The 16,683-nt window shown below is 35.0% G+C and overlaps 1 protein-coding gene across 3 annotated transcripts in view; it reads left to right on the plus strand.

Annotated features, from left to right (window-relative positions):
- mindy2 (MINDY lysine 48 deubiquitinase 2) overlaps window positions 1–16,683 on the plus strand; it is a 63,421-nt gene that overhangs the window by 32,470 nt on the left and 14,268 nt on the right. For all 3 annotated transcript variants that reach the window (XM_051920367.1, XM_051920366.1, XM_028822999.2), the window contains exons 4-6: window positions 743–901; window positions 3,859–3,961; window positions 7,964–8,106. In XM_051920367.1, the coding sequence (XP_051776327.1) occupies window positions 743–901; window positions 3,859–3,961; window positions 7,964–8,106 (405 nt within the window). The remainder of the gene's footprint in view (window positions 1–742; window positions 902–3,858; window positions 3,962–7,963; window positions 8,107–16,683) is intronic.

The following is a 16,683-nucleotide window of genomic DNA, read 5'->3' on the forward strand; positions in this document are numbered from 1 at the left end:
TGTAAAAATAAAATCTTTTATATTTTGTTTGTTCTGATATGTAAAAACTACAGAACTAAAGGAAGGTGTACTTATTTTTCCTAAAGGCTGTATGTTTATCCCAAAAAAATGTTTAATGAAAGTCTTTTAATGGATACATATTCTTATATGAAATAATTTAATCCAAGTTATTGGTTGAGTCAACCCTGAAATACTATATTTAAACTGCCGGTAGTATGCTTCTTATTACAAAAAAATTTTTTTTTTACATCAGTCTGTTTTCAGTTGAGTTGATGTACATGTACAAAGATCTCTTTTTCTGTACTCAAATACACATCTGCATCTGTACACATCTGCATCAATTCAGAGCTCAAATATAAGCCCAGAGCATACCAAAACAACCAAACGAAGTACTGAAGCCGCCTGGTCTTCATACTTACGTTCCATCAACTCAAAGGAAGAATAAAACAAAAATACAGTGGTAAGTTTGTCCTTAACTCTAGCTATAGGGAAGACATTGTATTTTGGCACTACAATGTTGAGTTGATACAATACTGCCATTTGTTATACTACTCTTATCAATGTTTAATCTATTTCATGTGTATTGTCAAGAATTTCTGTTTTTTGAAAAATAACATGGGACAGACTTTATGCAACTGCTTTGGATGCTTCAGATGCACAGCATTTTACGAATCATTACTATTTCAGTGTATTGATTTAATTTGTATTAGTTTTATTTTCCTTCCTTTTTTTCTTGTTTTAGAACATGAGTGATGCAATGGCAGTCCTTCACAAGCTGCAAACAGGGCTGGATGTCAATGTCAGATTCACAGGAGTGCGTGTGTTTGAGTATACTCCCGAGTGCATTGTATTTGATCTCCTGGATATACCTCTTTATCATGGCTGGCTTGTTGATCCACAGGTAAGAATAACTCCACTCACATTAAATAAAATGACACATGTAATTGCTAGGTAGAGCTTTTTTTGTCATCATTTGCTTGTTTGGAAATATGTAATGATAGGTAGCATAGCTAATAAAGACTGAAAGGATGTTCTTATTTTTTAAAATGTCTGGAAAATCCCACCCCAATGAAACAGATGAAGCAAAGTGCAGTGGATTGACTGCACATTTTGTTTGTTGTATTCTTTTTGGCCATATATGGTTTCAAAAGATTAATCTGTTAAGATAGATACATAAACATTAAACTATAACCCTTTTCATTTTAGCAATGATCAAATAGGTTTGCTGTAAAGTGCCTTTTGTAATTTGCAGTGTGAAAGTTACTACATAAAATATTGATTAATTACTGGCAGTAGTTGTTTCAGAGTTTTGTGTAGGGAAGCAAGAAATCACAGCATAAAACTGAATTTCTAAAAGAAGTAGCGCATGAAGCAGAGTATACAGCATTTTAGGGTTTTCAATACAGTAACTCTAATACTGCTATAAAATTTTAAAAATTTCTTGCAGAACAGATTACAATATAGTCAGTAGGCTAGAGCAAGACTTAAAGTTTACTGCAGGACTGTAAACATTATACACTTTATGTAAAAATGGAATTTTTTTAGACAGGGTTTCTGGGGAATTTGGCTTTTTACAGAAGCTCTTTAAATAAACAAATATATAAATAGGTAGATAAACAAACAAATAAATAAATATACACTCACACTATGATCTGAACACACACTACTGTACAGTAGAATAACTAAAAAGAACCTTGGCTGTCATAGTCATAGTGAGGCATTATGCAGGTGCATTACTGTTGGTATAAAAGAGCCCTAGCAGCGTTTCTTGACACACTTCTGCTGAATGATTCGTTAGCTGAAGATACTCAGTGGTAGTGTGTCAAGTTGAGGATGTGCAGCATTGTTCATTGTTTCTGCTGTTGAAACGGCAGAGTGGTATTACTCGTCTTTATCAAATGACATAGCAGTTGGTTGGCGAGCTCCATTGTAGTTGTTTTAGTGAATTTAACTTGATTCCATTCTGATAGTAGTGTTGAAATCTTTTCTCTTCTATCTGTAAAACATGAATATTTTTCAGCCTCACCATAGCTGAGATCACAGTTCAATTTCAGAATGACTTTTAAAAGGTAGTAGTGCACCAGTCGGCACCATTTCACTCAAACATTTATTGGTTCCTTGAAAGAATCACCACTTCACCACTAGTCATCACCACTTCAAAAAGACACCAGTTATCTCTTTGCTAAAGAAAGCCCAAGTGGACTGTCTCAGTGATCATTGACCAGATTAAATTACTTCCATTGTGATGAAATGCTTTGAGAGCCTAGTGTTGGAGCACATTAAAATAATATTAAACATAGACTGGACTACTTTCAGTTATTGTCCACAGAGAATGCCATATTCCTTGCACTTTATACTGTCCCGATCTCCCTGATAATAAAAAGTGGTAACTGGTATGCCATACACTGGTTTTAGGCTGCAGCTTAGCATTTAACAGTGCCTAACCATCAAAGATGCTCACCATCCTCCTGAATGTGGGACTTTGCCACTCTCCACAACTGGAATTTTGACTTTCTAATTTTTATACCTCAGCATGCACAGCATCATTTCCTCCATACTGACAGTTAACATAGATACCCTAGTAGGTAGTGTTTTGTGTCCCATGCTGTGCTTCCTGTTTTCCTATGATTTTGTGACCAGACACGGCTCCAACTATATAATAAATTTGTCACTTCCAACATCATAGGCCTATTCATCAACAATAATAAGGCAGCTTACAGAGAAAATACTTGCCTTCTGAAACAGTGGTGTGATCAATTCAAGATCAACATTAATGTCAGCAAAACCAAGGAACTGGTCATTGAAGTCAGCAAGCAGGATGCAGACTGTATTCCCATCTACATAGGCAGGCATGCTGTAGAGAAAATCAACACTTTATGATGTCAGTAATGGTAGCTATAAAAAAAAATAAAGCTGAACACAGAACAAACATATTGGCTAGGTTTACCAATGATTTGACTTTTGTCAGATGTCTGAGGAAAATCCATGTCTTCATCTGTTCTCACAAACTTTCATATATGTACTATAGAGCTTGTACTCGCTGGCTGTGTTCTTGTATGGCACCTGCTCAGTAAACAGCAAAGCACTACAGAGGCTGTTGAATTTGGCACAGAATATTACAGCTGCCTTCTGTTAAAGACATATACAACATATGCTGCCTAAGAAGCAAATTATTGTGAAGTACTATAGCGGATGGAGAAGTTGGCACTAATGGCACACAGCTATCTAAAGAAGGCAAATTACTAGAAGTTTTATTACAGAAAGTATTAAAACTGTACCTTGGCCTTTCTGCACAGTCATGTTTTATCCTCATTTATTCCTGCAAACATTACAGGATCATAAGCACATACAAGAGGGGCTGCATTAATCTACTGTCCATAAGGCCTCTCTACACCCCCACTCATAGCAACAGCAACATAAGTGATTCTTGTATATATCATCTTATGTTGCCTTTTTATATATATTGTCTTTGGTAAATATGCAAATTGAATTTCAGTGTACAGTGTACACTTGACATTAAATGTGAATCTTGACTTCAGCTGGCTGATTTATTATAATCATAGGTAAACTGGACAAGAACTTTGCTTCCCTTGCAGCAAGTAACCATGCCAATGAACCGTTTATTCTTTGTTTCAAGTCATTTAACTCATATTATAGCAAAAACAAATAAGTTAAAATTTAAAATGGTGACTTTAAAAGATATGAAAGTATTTTGCAAAAATGTCTGGTTCACGTTGCTTCAATTGAAAGTACAGTATCAAGGTGGGAGTGGTTCCAAGCAATACCACCTGACTGGAGTCCAAATTTAAATGTGAATATGCTTCACTGATTTTTTTTTTTTTTTTTTTTTTTAAATAGACAGATGATATTGTGAAGGCAGTAGGGAGCTGCAGTTACAACCAGCTGGTGGAAAAGATAATCTTCTGCAAGCAGTCTGATAGCAGTGAACTTGTGGGGGAAGGTAGGTATTCTGTTTTAACTTTAGGATTCTCATTTGAGATAGATTTTCCCTTAGAGATGGACATTAATCTTAGGCAAAGTTAATTTGACAGTATAATGTTTCTTTAATACTGAAAGTTCTAATTCACATTGTTTTCAGTTTGATGATAACAGTGTACATACTGCTTCTCTTACAATTGTTTCCTTCACACTAGTGAAACTGCACTACTGTATTTCCTTTTTATATATCTTTTCTTTCAGTCTGGAATCATGCAAACTTCACAAAGAACAAACCTTAGCCAGACGTCAAACTAGAGTCTAAATGCTTTGAGGTTGGCCTACAGAGTCAATCTAACCTCTGAAATTATGACAGCATTTCTGACATTATTTCTAAACCGTTATTTGTGTTTTGAATGGAATATTTATATAGGAAGTAATTCTTTATGTGGAATACTCAAATAGCATTTTTACTTGTACTTATTTATAAGTCACTCTTTAAAGCCAGGCCACTCAATATATTTACATAGTAATTGTGAGGATTGATTTAAAGAAACAAGGCGAGACATATAAAAATGAAAAAAGGAAATCAATTATCGTTTACCTATAGTTGTGAAGATGTTTAAGTAAGTTCTCTGTAAAAATAGTTGATACTGATTTGTCATAAATTAAATCTGTAATTAAGCTTTAATATTTAACATTTCTATTATTAGTTGTTGTACTTTGTTATTACTATGTGAAAATACATGCAAGTAAAACAAATCAAAATACTGTATATACTGTATGAGAAAGTGTTAAAAAGAATGCAAGAAAGGTATATTACCGCTGCTTCCCAAAAGTACATTTCCTCATTTATTTCACTCACTGGATGTAGTTACAGAAATTGTACCTAACGTAGTGCAGAAAAGTAAATGTATTACCTATAAATGTGAATGTATCCTTAAATGGCGTGCTCCAGCACAACTAAAAGAGGGTGGCAGCTTTGATTGAAAAAAAGAAAGTTCCAATCATTCGTGTATTAAAAAAGATAATCATGGTGATACAGTGACCAGTACTTCTGCCTCTCAGTGCCAGGAGACTTGCTTCAAACCCCCCACACATTCATAATATCTGTGTTGAGTTTGCACACTCTCTTCTTGGCTGCATAGGTGCAATTATACCTTTGAATTAGCCTGTTATTAGTGAATACTTGCATAAGAGTGAACCTTGGCCAGATCTGGTTCTTTGCAATTTAGATTAGACATATTGGATAATGATTTATGGATAAAAATAGAATGATAAAAACACAAATTCTTCTTTTTTTGGCTGCTTCAGTTAGGGGTTGCCACAGCGGATCATCTAAAAAATTGTTGTCCGCATATTGATTTGGCAAAATTTTACATCGGATGCCCTTCCTAACGTAACCCTCCCCATTTATCCGGGCTTGGGACTGGCATGAAAAAACACACTGGTTTGTGCATCCACTGTGGCTGGGTTAAAACACAAATGCAAACCACAAAAAATATCTTTGGTTCAGCTGTATTGAAGAAAATCTACTATGTATTTTGATCACTAGTGCATTTTTATTTATTTTATTTATTTATTTTTTTTTGTAATGCAGTGTATAGTTTAAAACAGCTGGTGAAAAATAGTACATGCATATGTACAGAATGCATGCCATGTTGCTTGTTTTACCTATTGCTGTGTAATAGTTTTTTCCTAAATGAGAAACCTGTAATGAGGTTTAAGAGATGTGGGATTTTCATTTAAAACTATTGTTAAAAACTATTGTTCTATGTGTATATGGAACGGAGGGGCACAAAATTCTGAAATAACAAAATAATTTACTTTTTGAGTATTAATCGCAAAACATAAGGTAATTTGCCCTGTAGCATTTATCAGTTTTATTTGGTTCTCCATTTGTATTAATTCATCTACCAGATGGCCTAGCGAGACCATCATTCAGTGAGATTACCCAGTTGTTTGTTGCTCTGGAATATTATTTCCTAATGGATTGTGAAAGCTAGGGTTTTGAATTTTCTCTTGTGAAAAAACACGCAGAATAGTTCTGGGCCGCACATCCTGAAGCAGCTGTTACTCTTCTGCTTCCTTGCAGCTGTTCATTCCTGGAAGAAACTGGATTAGATTGTCTGGAGCTATGAGGAACACTGCTACATTTTTGTAATTGTTTCTCTTAGTCTGCTTGTACCAAGCATCACAACACAACACATACTTTGACTCTCCGAGTCCATTCTTAGTAGAAAGAATTTTATTCTTTGTCTTTGTGGACCCTAGCCTTATGGAATGCTTCTTCTGTCATGGAAAACTTTAAATAACTTGTTTGATTAGTTCATTAAAATATTAGCTTCTGGTTGGAACATTTTTACATGCTGCTGTTCACTACATTTTAAGTGACTTAATCTGCTTGTAATAAAATTTGCGTACATCTGCTCAGGGTCCTCTTCACAACACAATGAATGACCACTTAGTTAGAACCCGTGCTTATATGTTTTGCTTATCTTCAGACGTGGAAAATTCAGAGATTTTAGTTTGTTTTAAACATTTTCAGCATCTTTCCTTTGCAAGGACGGTTCAGAACTGTATGCAAATCAAAATTATTCTTGCTTCAGATTCGCTGCACCTGTTTTCTGCAGTATTTTAAAGATCCCCTGAAGGGAAATTTATTAAATAAAAGTGTAACAGCACACATTCCAATATAACACAGTGTGACAACGTGCCTATTTGCTAGGTCTGTGAATAAGCTATTAATCTTTTTATTTCTGGCTGTGGACTGGTTAAGTGTTCCTTCTCTATCAATAATTATGCCACTATTCAAGACTATCCCAATGAATAATTAACAACTACTGTTGGTGCTGTCCAACAAGTTTTGGCATGATCCCGCTGTGTTTGCCTGAAATGGCACAGACATTCTATTTAAAAACTTCCACAATTCACAGCAGATAAAAAATTGCTTAATAAAAAACACAGATGTAAACTTTGGCCTTGACATATGTCAAAATTAAGCAGTTGAATGCTGTATATATCATTTTCAACAAAAATAGAGAAAGACAAATCATTTTACACATATTAATAAAATAAATGTAAAGGACCCATTTGATACATAATTAACCTGACCTGTAGTAGCAGACATAAGCATTATACTATTCAGGTGCCTACTGACAGCTTAACATTTGTGGGCAAAGTTTTGAATCTTGCAAGAAAAAATTAACTATCACAGTTTGGTAAGTAGAGCTCTGAAGAAACACTTGTCTTTTTATGAATAATTTTCTATTGGCACCAGTCACTGATTTCTGACAGGAATCACCCCTCTGCACTTGAGTAGGTACCCTCTTGCTGATATGTGTATAAACGGGCCTATGTACCTCCCCTGTTGAAGCACACAGATTACTTTTTACAGACTTGTTGTAAATGACAGGCAGTATTTTTCTGATCTGTCCTTTTTCTGAACAGTACTGAAAGGTATTTTTATTGTAAATATTACATTAGTGATTATAGAGAAAATTTCATGAGAATCAACACCTTTATCACCAGGAAATGATTGGTTCCTATACCGTGTTAGCAACTGAAAAGCTCATATCACTCCTATAATGAAGAAAATTGAGAACTTGTCATTTGGCTTCTTTTTCAGTATATATAGTATGTTTGACTGCACTGATACAAGGTAGGATTAAATTTCCATAAACGGGTCCTTTGAGTGGATTGTATAAAGCTAAAAAAAAAACAAAAAACAATTAGGTAAAGATCCTGTAAGTGCTCAACTTTTAGTTTGTCTTCTACACTTTGTTTCTCTCATACAATAAAAAGTATCATTTATTTAAAAATAAAATTTTCCTGGTTCATTGATTGGCCACTAAATAAATCAAAGGGTGTAGTATACATATGGTTTATTTTTATTTACTCTTGTGTTTTATGAGTACCATTGTACATAGATGGAGCAGAAGAACATTGTAACAGCGCAGCGCAGTTGAATCTTTTCCCTGCTGTCCACAATTAAGTAATAAGCATATCTTTCCCCTCTGACCTGCAGGCTTTGTGGCCGAGCAGTTCCTGAGTAATACCGCCACCCAGCTTACATACCACGGCCTTTGTGAGCTGACATCTACTGTCCAGGAGGGAGAGCTTTGTGTCTTCTTCAGAAACAACCACTTCAGTACCATGACCAAACACAAGGTAGGGCAGTTCTTGGTTAAAAGAACAGTAAACAATTTAAAAATGGCTGGCCCAGTAAAGGAATATGAACAGAATAAGCCATGCAAGAGAAATTCTGGATGCTTGTCACACTTGCTTGGGAAATGTTATAAGAGATGTTGGCTCACAATGAATACAGATACAGAGCAGAGCAGTCTCCTCATCCAGCATAGATGGCTTTGGAAACCATAGGAATCAGTCATTTGTAGCTTTGTATTTATTAGTCCCTTCAGAACTTGTGTATTGCCATTTTCAGTTTGTTGTTTATTTTCTTAAATATTTGCATTTTTCCAATTCAGTAATTATGTTTCAGCCACCTCATCAAGTCAAATGTCCACTTATCCATGGCTTCCATATACCAGTAGGATTTGTAAAGAACACATTATTTCTAGTATAAGTACTGAAGGTTTAGGAACACTGAAGACACAAAGACAATAAATAAACTAGCATAATATTAATATTTTTTGATCTTCCAGTAGCACATAAACTATCTTGAGTGACACCTTATTATGGTAATCAGGCATCCGTGTTATTCTTGGGAATAGAATGTTCTTTGATCCTGGCAAATCATTAAAAATCACAAACCCAACAACAAAAGCAAACCTCACAAGAACAATTTTAGAAATCATGGTATTTCTAAGGAACACTCCTGTAAAGCCTAGAATCTTTATGCTGCTCCTAAGAAAACTACACCACAAACGAGTTGCTACACATTTTTGGAAAGAGCACTTTCAAATCTGAGTTAAAAGCAGAAAATGATTGTTAAGATATATGTCTATTAGTCTACATGTCTACAGTGCTTATGAAACTATCAAAAAACAGAGCTACGGAAAAGCTATGTGGGTTTGTTTGCAAAGCGTAATTAATATTTTTCATTTCTAAACGTGTAACTGCAACTAAATTCTATTAGGAATAAAATCTAAGCAAATTAATCTGTTATTTCCCAAACAGACCCAACTAACCACAGAGATGGTGGGCAGTCCATGACATGACATACATCTGCTCTCACATATATCTACACTCAACCTACACAAGGCCAGTTTAGAATCACCATTTAGCCTAACATGCACAAGTCTGGGAGGCAGAAGTCAAAGTAGAATGCTTGGTGAAAACTCCACACATACAAATGAAGAATGCTCAGATTCCACAGTGACCAGAATGGAATTTTAACCTAGTTTCCAGGAACAATGATGCAACAAACCACCATGCTGCCCAGTTGTGTCAGTGTAAAAACAAAAAGTAATTCTGCACTGAGAATATCAATGGTACAGCAACAAAAACTGAGCACAGACAAGGCAGGGGAGTGAGTGAGTGAGAGAGAGTGAAGGTGAGTAGCAGAGGCTCTCTTTAGTATTTTCTGATAAAAGCTGTCGAGTGATTTTTGTATTTAATTTTGGTAAGAGATTAACAAAGTTTGTATGCGTTTGAAATCAAATCCTATATGGTTTATTTTTTTATTTAATACTCCTTCACGTATATATGTTTTTTATTAGTGGTATTGTTTTTGTTCTTTATTCATTTCTAAATTAATAATGAATTAAATAAATCATTTATTATTTATAGTTTATAAAGTACAGACTATATGTTTGGCAGCTGTTTCATTTAGTTTCTAAATAACAGTCCTCTTTGGTTTAAGATACATTAATACATCAATAGCTCCTGCTATATATCAGTAATTAAAGATGTAAAATGTTGTGTTTTATCACCTCCTAAAATTCAATGTTTTTTTTAATGTTTAAATATCAGCTGAAGGCAGAACGATTTTAGTTTGTCTGTTCACACTGTTTTGTCATTTGCATCACTATTAGTATTTACGGCCCAGTAGTAAATCACAAATACCTTAACCAATATACATTCATACTGTATATACATGTGAATGTTTTAGGTATTGTTTTTCTTATTTTAGGGCAATGATAACGAGTATTACATCAAAACAATACTTTTTTGCAGTCTAACATCTCCATCTCTTAATACCGAAATCAGATTGGAGCCTTGAACCAATCCATCACTGTGCTCAAAATAAACTTGGTTGATGAGAATGATTTAGGCTAATAGAAAAATAAAGAAATTCTGCAAGCTAAAGGCAGTGAGAAAGGTAACTTGATTTCTGTTCAGGCCAAGGTTTGGGCATATTGGTTTCTAGCGCAAAGTGTTACAAAATTAGAAATTAAATGGCCTCATAGAATCTTTAAGCAGGGATGTTTCATGAAGACCCTGCATATTATTTGCCTTTTAACATGGGCAGTTAGACAGAGAGTTCTGACTGAGGCCTATGATGCGATGCCTGAGGTATTATTCTCAATGAAGGAGCCTGAATTAAGCTCTTCCCAGACTTTAGCAAGTTAATGTCCCCAATTTTTAAAAAAAATTGAAACTACAAGAGAATATGAACTTTCTGTCCTTTTCTGCTCATCCTTTTGTGATAAAGCTACATCTGGGTAATGCCCCCCACTATCTCTTTGATTCACCAGCAATCTTTTTTTCCCCCCATTTGAAGCACTATACTGACTGAGTGATTTTTAGTAGCACTCGTTTGTCCTCTGCACTATTGTTAATAGTGAGGTTGCCTTTAAAATATTTTGTGACAAGATTTGTTTTGTTCATTTTGATTTTGTGGTGCATTAAGTTTACTATAAGGTTTGTCAGAGTGTGGTAGAGAGAGTTTTGTTAGTTTAAGGCTTTTTTTTATCTGCCATTTCATTCATGGTGTTAGATGACTATACTTGTGTTCCTCCTTCTAGTGTTTCAGTGTTTTTTCTGATTTGTTAGAATTTAGTTCATGTTTCTGTGGACAAGCATATAAGGACTGTTTATCATTGTTTGTTTCTTACTGTGAGAGCTGGTGACTGAGAGCAGGTAGGTATTTGTTTTTAAATGATTATGTGTTTGCCTTTAAGATGAGGTTGATGTTTGTGTTTCTTATACTTTTCAGAAGGTTGGAAATGGATGCATTCATAGAAAATGATTATTTTTACCTCATCTGTACTTTCTTGTGATATAATAAATGTTAGCTTCATTTCCTTTTTTTGATTTCAAATCATAAATACAGCTAATTAAAGTTAAAGGTCCTGTCGTATCCAAATTAGATAATGCTTAGTTGCTAACTAGTACTGTCAGGAAAAAATAAAGGAGTTCATGCCATTTAATTCTCACAGTTCGAGTGATCCAACATTTCCATGGGAGACCAATAATGGTTTCATCATGTTTTATAATGGCATTCTTGTTCCACCAAGCTTTTTATAAAATAAAGAAACTGCATTTTGGTTATAAACTACAAAGCTTTGAGGAAACATGTTCTTCTACTTTTGCTAACAGCTATTAATTGAAAATTACTGCAGTGAGGTCAGAACCTACTTATCATTTAAAGTCATGTTGTAGGCCTTTGGCACTGAGATGCTATAGAAGTGAATCTATTTCTTTCATACTCACACTGCGTCCAAACAGTATCATTTTGCGATAACTGATAACAAGACAATTAATAATGATTGTCATGGTTTTTTTTTTGGTTTTTTTTTAACTTTGTTCTTTTTTTTCTATAAATTTGTAGAATCTGTAACTTCTATCACTGACCAGGTATAGACAATTTTTCTGTCAAGATATACGGTATATACTCATATATATAATCTTGTGCTGCTTGACTGGACTTACCAGTAATACTTTTCTAACTATTTAGTATATATGAGCTCTGAAAAGCTGCTGGTTCTGGGTGAACTCATTCCCAAGTTCTGCTTGGTATTCTGGGGTTAGCTTGTTCCATGTTATTTCAGATGCTTCAGTGTACTAATCCCCATATCCTATTTTAATACCAGTATAAATATTGGCTATTATTTCACTTTTGCCGAAACAGGGTAAGGCAGCGTTTCCCAACCTTGGGGTCACCTAATATACTAATGTGGTTGTGAGAAAATATTTAAAACTAGAGAAAAAAAACATTAAAAATGCATATGTAATAAAATTTAGTTAATGTTACTTCATTATTAATGTTAAATTTAATATACTTTAAAAACTTTAAAATGTTAAAAACTATGGTGTTTGCATTGTGTCACACGAATATTATAAGAACCATCTTATCTTTTTATGTGTAAATTTTGTAGCGTTACCCAGATTGTTAAATAAGTAAGCAAAATGGAGAGATTTCTTGACTGTGGTGCTCTGTCCACATCAAGTTTAGGCTTGCCAAATCCTGAACATCAGGCTTCAAAATGATTATGAAAATATGATGACTTATTTTTTTCAATATAGATTGAGAAAAAAGAGGAAAGGCCTAAATGCCTGTTGTGCGATAACATGCTGTCTATGGAAAGTATGAAGCTAAATAAACTTAAAAGGAGCTTTGAAGCTATACACAAAGAAAACTAGGGAATGCCAAAATCATATTTTGAAAGAGAATACTACCAGTTCGCCAGTCAGCGGATGCAATTCAGAAAAGCAATGACTACAGGTGAGAAATCTCTGAGTATCATTTAAAATGAGCTATCACATAGCTAAGGCTATGAAACCTCACAGCATCGCTAAGACTTTGACTTTACCAGTGGCAATTGATGTGGTGAGAATGAAGCACAAAAATTAAAGAATATACCCCTGTCTAATAATACAGTGAAATGAAGAATTGAGACAGTAGCAAAGAATCATGAGAACACAGCCTATGGTTTACAAATGAACGTTAATACAGAGGGAAAAAAACACTGACATTTTGACTTTTGTTCATTACATGCACAACATTGCATTTTGTGAGGATATTTTATAGTGTATTCAACTTCCTGAGCATGAGACGGCACAGGATATTTTTGCTGTCTTAAAAGCTTTTATTTTTCAGGATCAAGGAATTCCATGGGATAGGATGGTGGGATACTGTGTTCACTAATCATGGACGTGTGGCCCCTTTTGCAATATGGATGCAATTCATGATCCACTCTAAGCAACTTGTACCAAAGGAACTAAGCAGGGTCTCTTGCGGATGTTTAACACCAGGTAGCTGCAATGGTCAATTATATCAAACCACATCCACTGTACGCACACTTTTCCAATTTGCTCTTTTACACATTATCACTGTGGTTGTCAAGAGGATGAATGCTACAAAGATTTTTTGAACTCAGACATGAACTATTTGCATTTTTCATAGATGTAAAAAAAAAACCCCCGAATTTGTTCCTTTTTTGTGTGACCAGAACAAAATGTCCCTTCTTGCATATGTAACACACATATTTGAAAATCTTAATAAACTTAACATAAGTATGCAAGGGCAAAACAAACATGTCATGCAGATGCAGGAAACTAGCGTTCCGGAGACAGAATGTTTGCAAAGGAAATTATGCCTCTTTTCCACAGCTGTACAAGTTTTTGACGGACAACAGTTTGGCTCATCAGTGTCTCATCTACAATGCCTGGAGGAGCACTTCACAACTTACTTTCAAAGACTGGACATGTTAAAGTTTGACTAACTGACCCATTTCACTGCAACCCAAGCTCTGTGGATCTTCCAGACAGTGTCATCGAACAGCTGATTGAGCTGTCTTGCAAATACTTGCATATACAATGGAACCTCAGGTCACGACCGTAATTCGTTCCAAAACTCTGGTCGTAACCCAATTTGGTCGTGACCCGAAGTAATTTCCCCCATAGGATTGTATGTAAATACAATTAATCCGTTCCAGACCATACGAACTGTATGCAAATATATTTTTTTAAAGATTTTTAAGCACAAAAGTAGTTAATTATACCATAGAATGCACAGTGTAATAGTAAACTAAATGTAAAAACATTGAATAACACTGAGAAAACCTTTAACAGAGAAAAGAAACATTGTAAGAATTCACGCTATAGCCTTACGAACCGCTCGCTGTAAACACTTTTTTTTTAATGAGTTTTAAGCACAGGGAAAAACATGAACATTTGAAAAATCCATAATTTAATAAACAACCAAGAAAAGTAACATTGCAACAATGCACGCTACGAACCGATCGCTGTAAACAGAAGTGAAATGGAGGTTAAAATCCAATAGAAAAAAAGTCTTCATTAAATACAACGAGGTTACAACAATGCTGGAATCAGTCTCTTTAAAAACAAGCCCGGTGCATTCTTTAACTGCCTTCTCGGCCTTACAAGGCCAGCCCTCTCTGTCTCACGCTTGCTCCCTCTCTCTCTCTCTCTCTCTCTCTCTCTCTCTCTCTCTCTCTCTCTCTCTCTCTCTCTCTCTCGCTCTCGCTCTCGCTCTCGCTCTCGCTCGCTGCGCAGGGAGAGACTGAACACGTGTGGAAGTCATTGTCACGTACGAACCGGAAGGGAAACTGGCTTGTTCGTCGCCTGAGTTTGTGTTCGTGAGCAGATGCAAAAGTTTGGCAAACATTTTGGTCGTAACATGATCTGCACGTGGTCTGAGATGTTTGTTACCCTAAGTTCCACTGTACTGCATTCTTGTGTCTTTTAGTGGAGGAATTCTGGTTTGGAACTAAAGCAGATTACCCTGAAGTTTCACTGTGTGCTTTAAAACGTCTTCTTCCCTTTTCAAGCACATATTTCTGCGAAGCTGGATTTAGTGCTCTGGTTTGCCTGAAATCAAAGTACAGGTCCAGGCTAGATGTAACTGATAAGATGAGGTGTGTTCTCTCAGCTATACCTCCTGTGTTTAACAGACATTTTAAGTATTTTACATGGTTTTTTCGTGCCAACATAATATATTTTGATGCAAGTTAAATGTTCTGTAATATAATACCGTAAATATCCATTTAAAAATGTGCTGAATAGGAAACGAATGTCAATATTTCAAATAGTTGGGGTCACGAAAAAGCTCAGATTTCAAAATAGGGACACAAACCAAAAACCCTTTGGAAATTTCAGGGTGAGGATTCTGTGGCATTTTATGGTACTGACTAGTCATTAATAAACCCCCGTTAAAACACTTTTGAAAACAATGAAAATCTCCATCACTTAATCTCATTATGTGTAGCTAACCATCCTCTCTTTCAAGTCAATATCTCAGCATACTTTCCAAACCATAGCATCTTTTTCTTGACAGAGCTGAATAAGAAATGTTTGGAAAAAGTAGAAGACACACCAGACCTTTTTCCATCTTTCAAGGCATTTGCTGTTTTTGATTTTTACATATCTAGAGGATAGCGCTGTTTCTTCATGGATATGGCATCCTAGTTTCATATCTTGCACCCGGTAGTAGTGTGTATGGCATCTGTAACATTCTGTCAATGTCATCTGGGTTTTCCTCATACATTACCAAAGTATACTTGGATCATTGTAAAATATATGAGACTTACCAGGAACGTTTATTGGATTCACCTACTCTTGCTCTTGAAGATTTACAAGCACACACACAGACGCACACACAAAGCAATCCTATCCAGGCAAAGTCTCGAGTTGTGCCAATTGCCAGTCACTCTGCAATATTCTGCATAAGATTCTTGATATAGGAATTTTCTATAGCCAGCTCTAACAAACATGCAGGTGTCATCGTAACACATAGAAAAGCTCAACTATTTTGGTTATATGCTACTTATTAACACGACTATGTCTTGCTTTTACCACAGTTGTTCTAATTATTGAGGAGTGACTTCAATAGCCTTGATAAACCCTGTGAATAAGAAGAGCATCAAAATCACACTTGATACCCATTTATTATTTCGATCACTCTAGATAAAAGAAAAAGTATTAAAAGCAATATGATATTTATTAATGTATAACGATATCAAATAAAACTACATATAATATAAAACATAGTAGATAGCAAAGTCTGGACCTAAAGCAGTCTTAGAAAAGCTTACTGAAGATCAGGCATTGCAAGGAGTTTATATTCTGGGAGGCTTTTGGTTTAGCGATAAGCGTTATTCATAATTACGATTCATCTAAATCATATGATCTTGCCTGTCTTGATCAGACATCACCCTTCTGTCATTGGTTTTCTTCCTTTTCTGTTCTCCTCTTTTTCCCCTCTTCTTTGGTTCATCAGATGAGCAATATTTATGTTAAAATGCACACGAGGTTTCACGACATGTGGCATTGCACATAATGAATTTGATTGGCCATCCTTTTCTGAAGACAAATGACTCTGATCAAAGTGGTTGATCCTTTAAGTTCCTCTGCGTTCCTTCCTTTCCAAAGCTGTAAACTAATTTGGTAATTCCTAGTTCTATGGCATCCATCTGTTTGCAGGTTATAAATTAATCCAAACAGGTTCTGTAATATGTGTTTAGGTAATAAAGTAATTGAAGACAAGCTGGGAACAAATGCATAAATTTCTAGTACAATACAAAAGGATGCTGCAATGCCTGAAATTCCCATAAATTCAGTTAATCCTGGTTCGTTTGAGCAAAATTATTAAAACTTAATATAAACAGTTTGCAGAACAATACTTGGTTACGTTAACTGGCAGTCTTAAATTTACTCAGGTTTAAGTACAGTATGGTGTATTAATATGCCATCTACTGTACTTCTTACTGTATTAGCTGAATACATATTTTTACCCCGTTTCTTCTTAAAACTCCCAACATCTAAACTTTTATCACTTTTTAAGATGTTTCAAATTCTTATCAACATTTACAGTATTTAAAA

This window comes from Erpetoichthys calabaricus, chromosome 17 (genome assembly GCF_900747795.2).
Source record: "Erpetoichthys calabaricus chromosome 17, fErpCal1.3, whole genome shotgun sequence".
Classification (NCBI taxonomy): domain Eukaryota; kingdom Metazoa; phylum Chordata; class Cladistia; order Polypteriformes; family Polypteridae; genus Erpetoichthys; species Erpetoichthys calabaricus.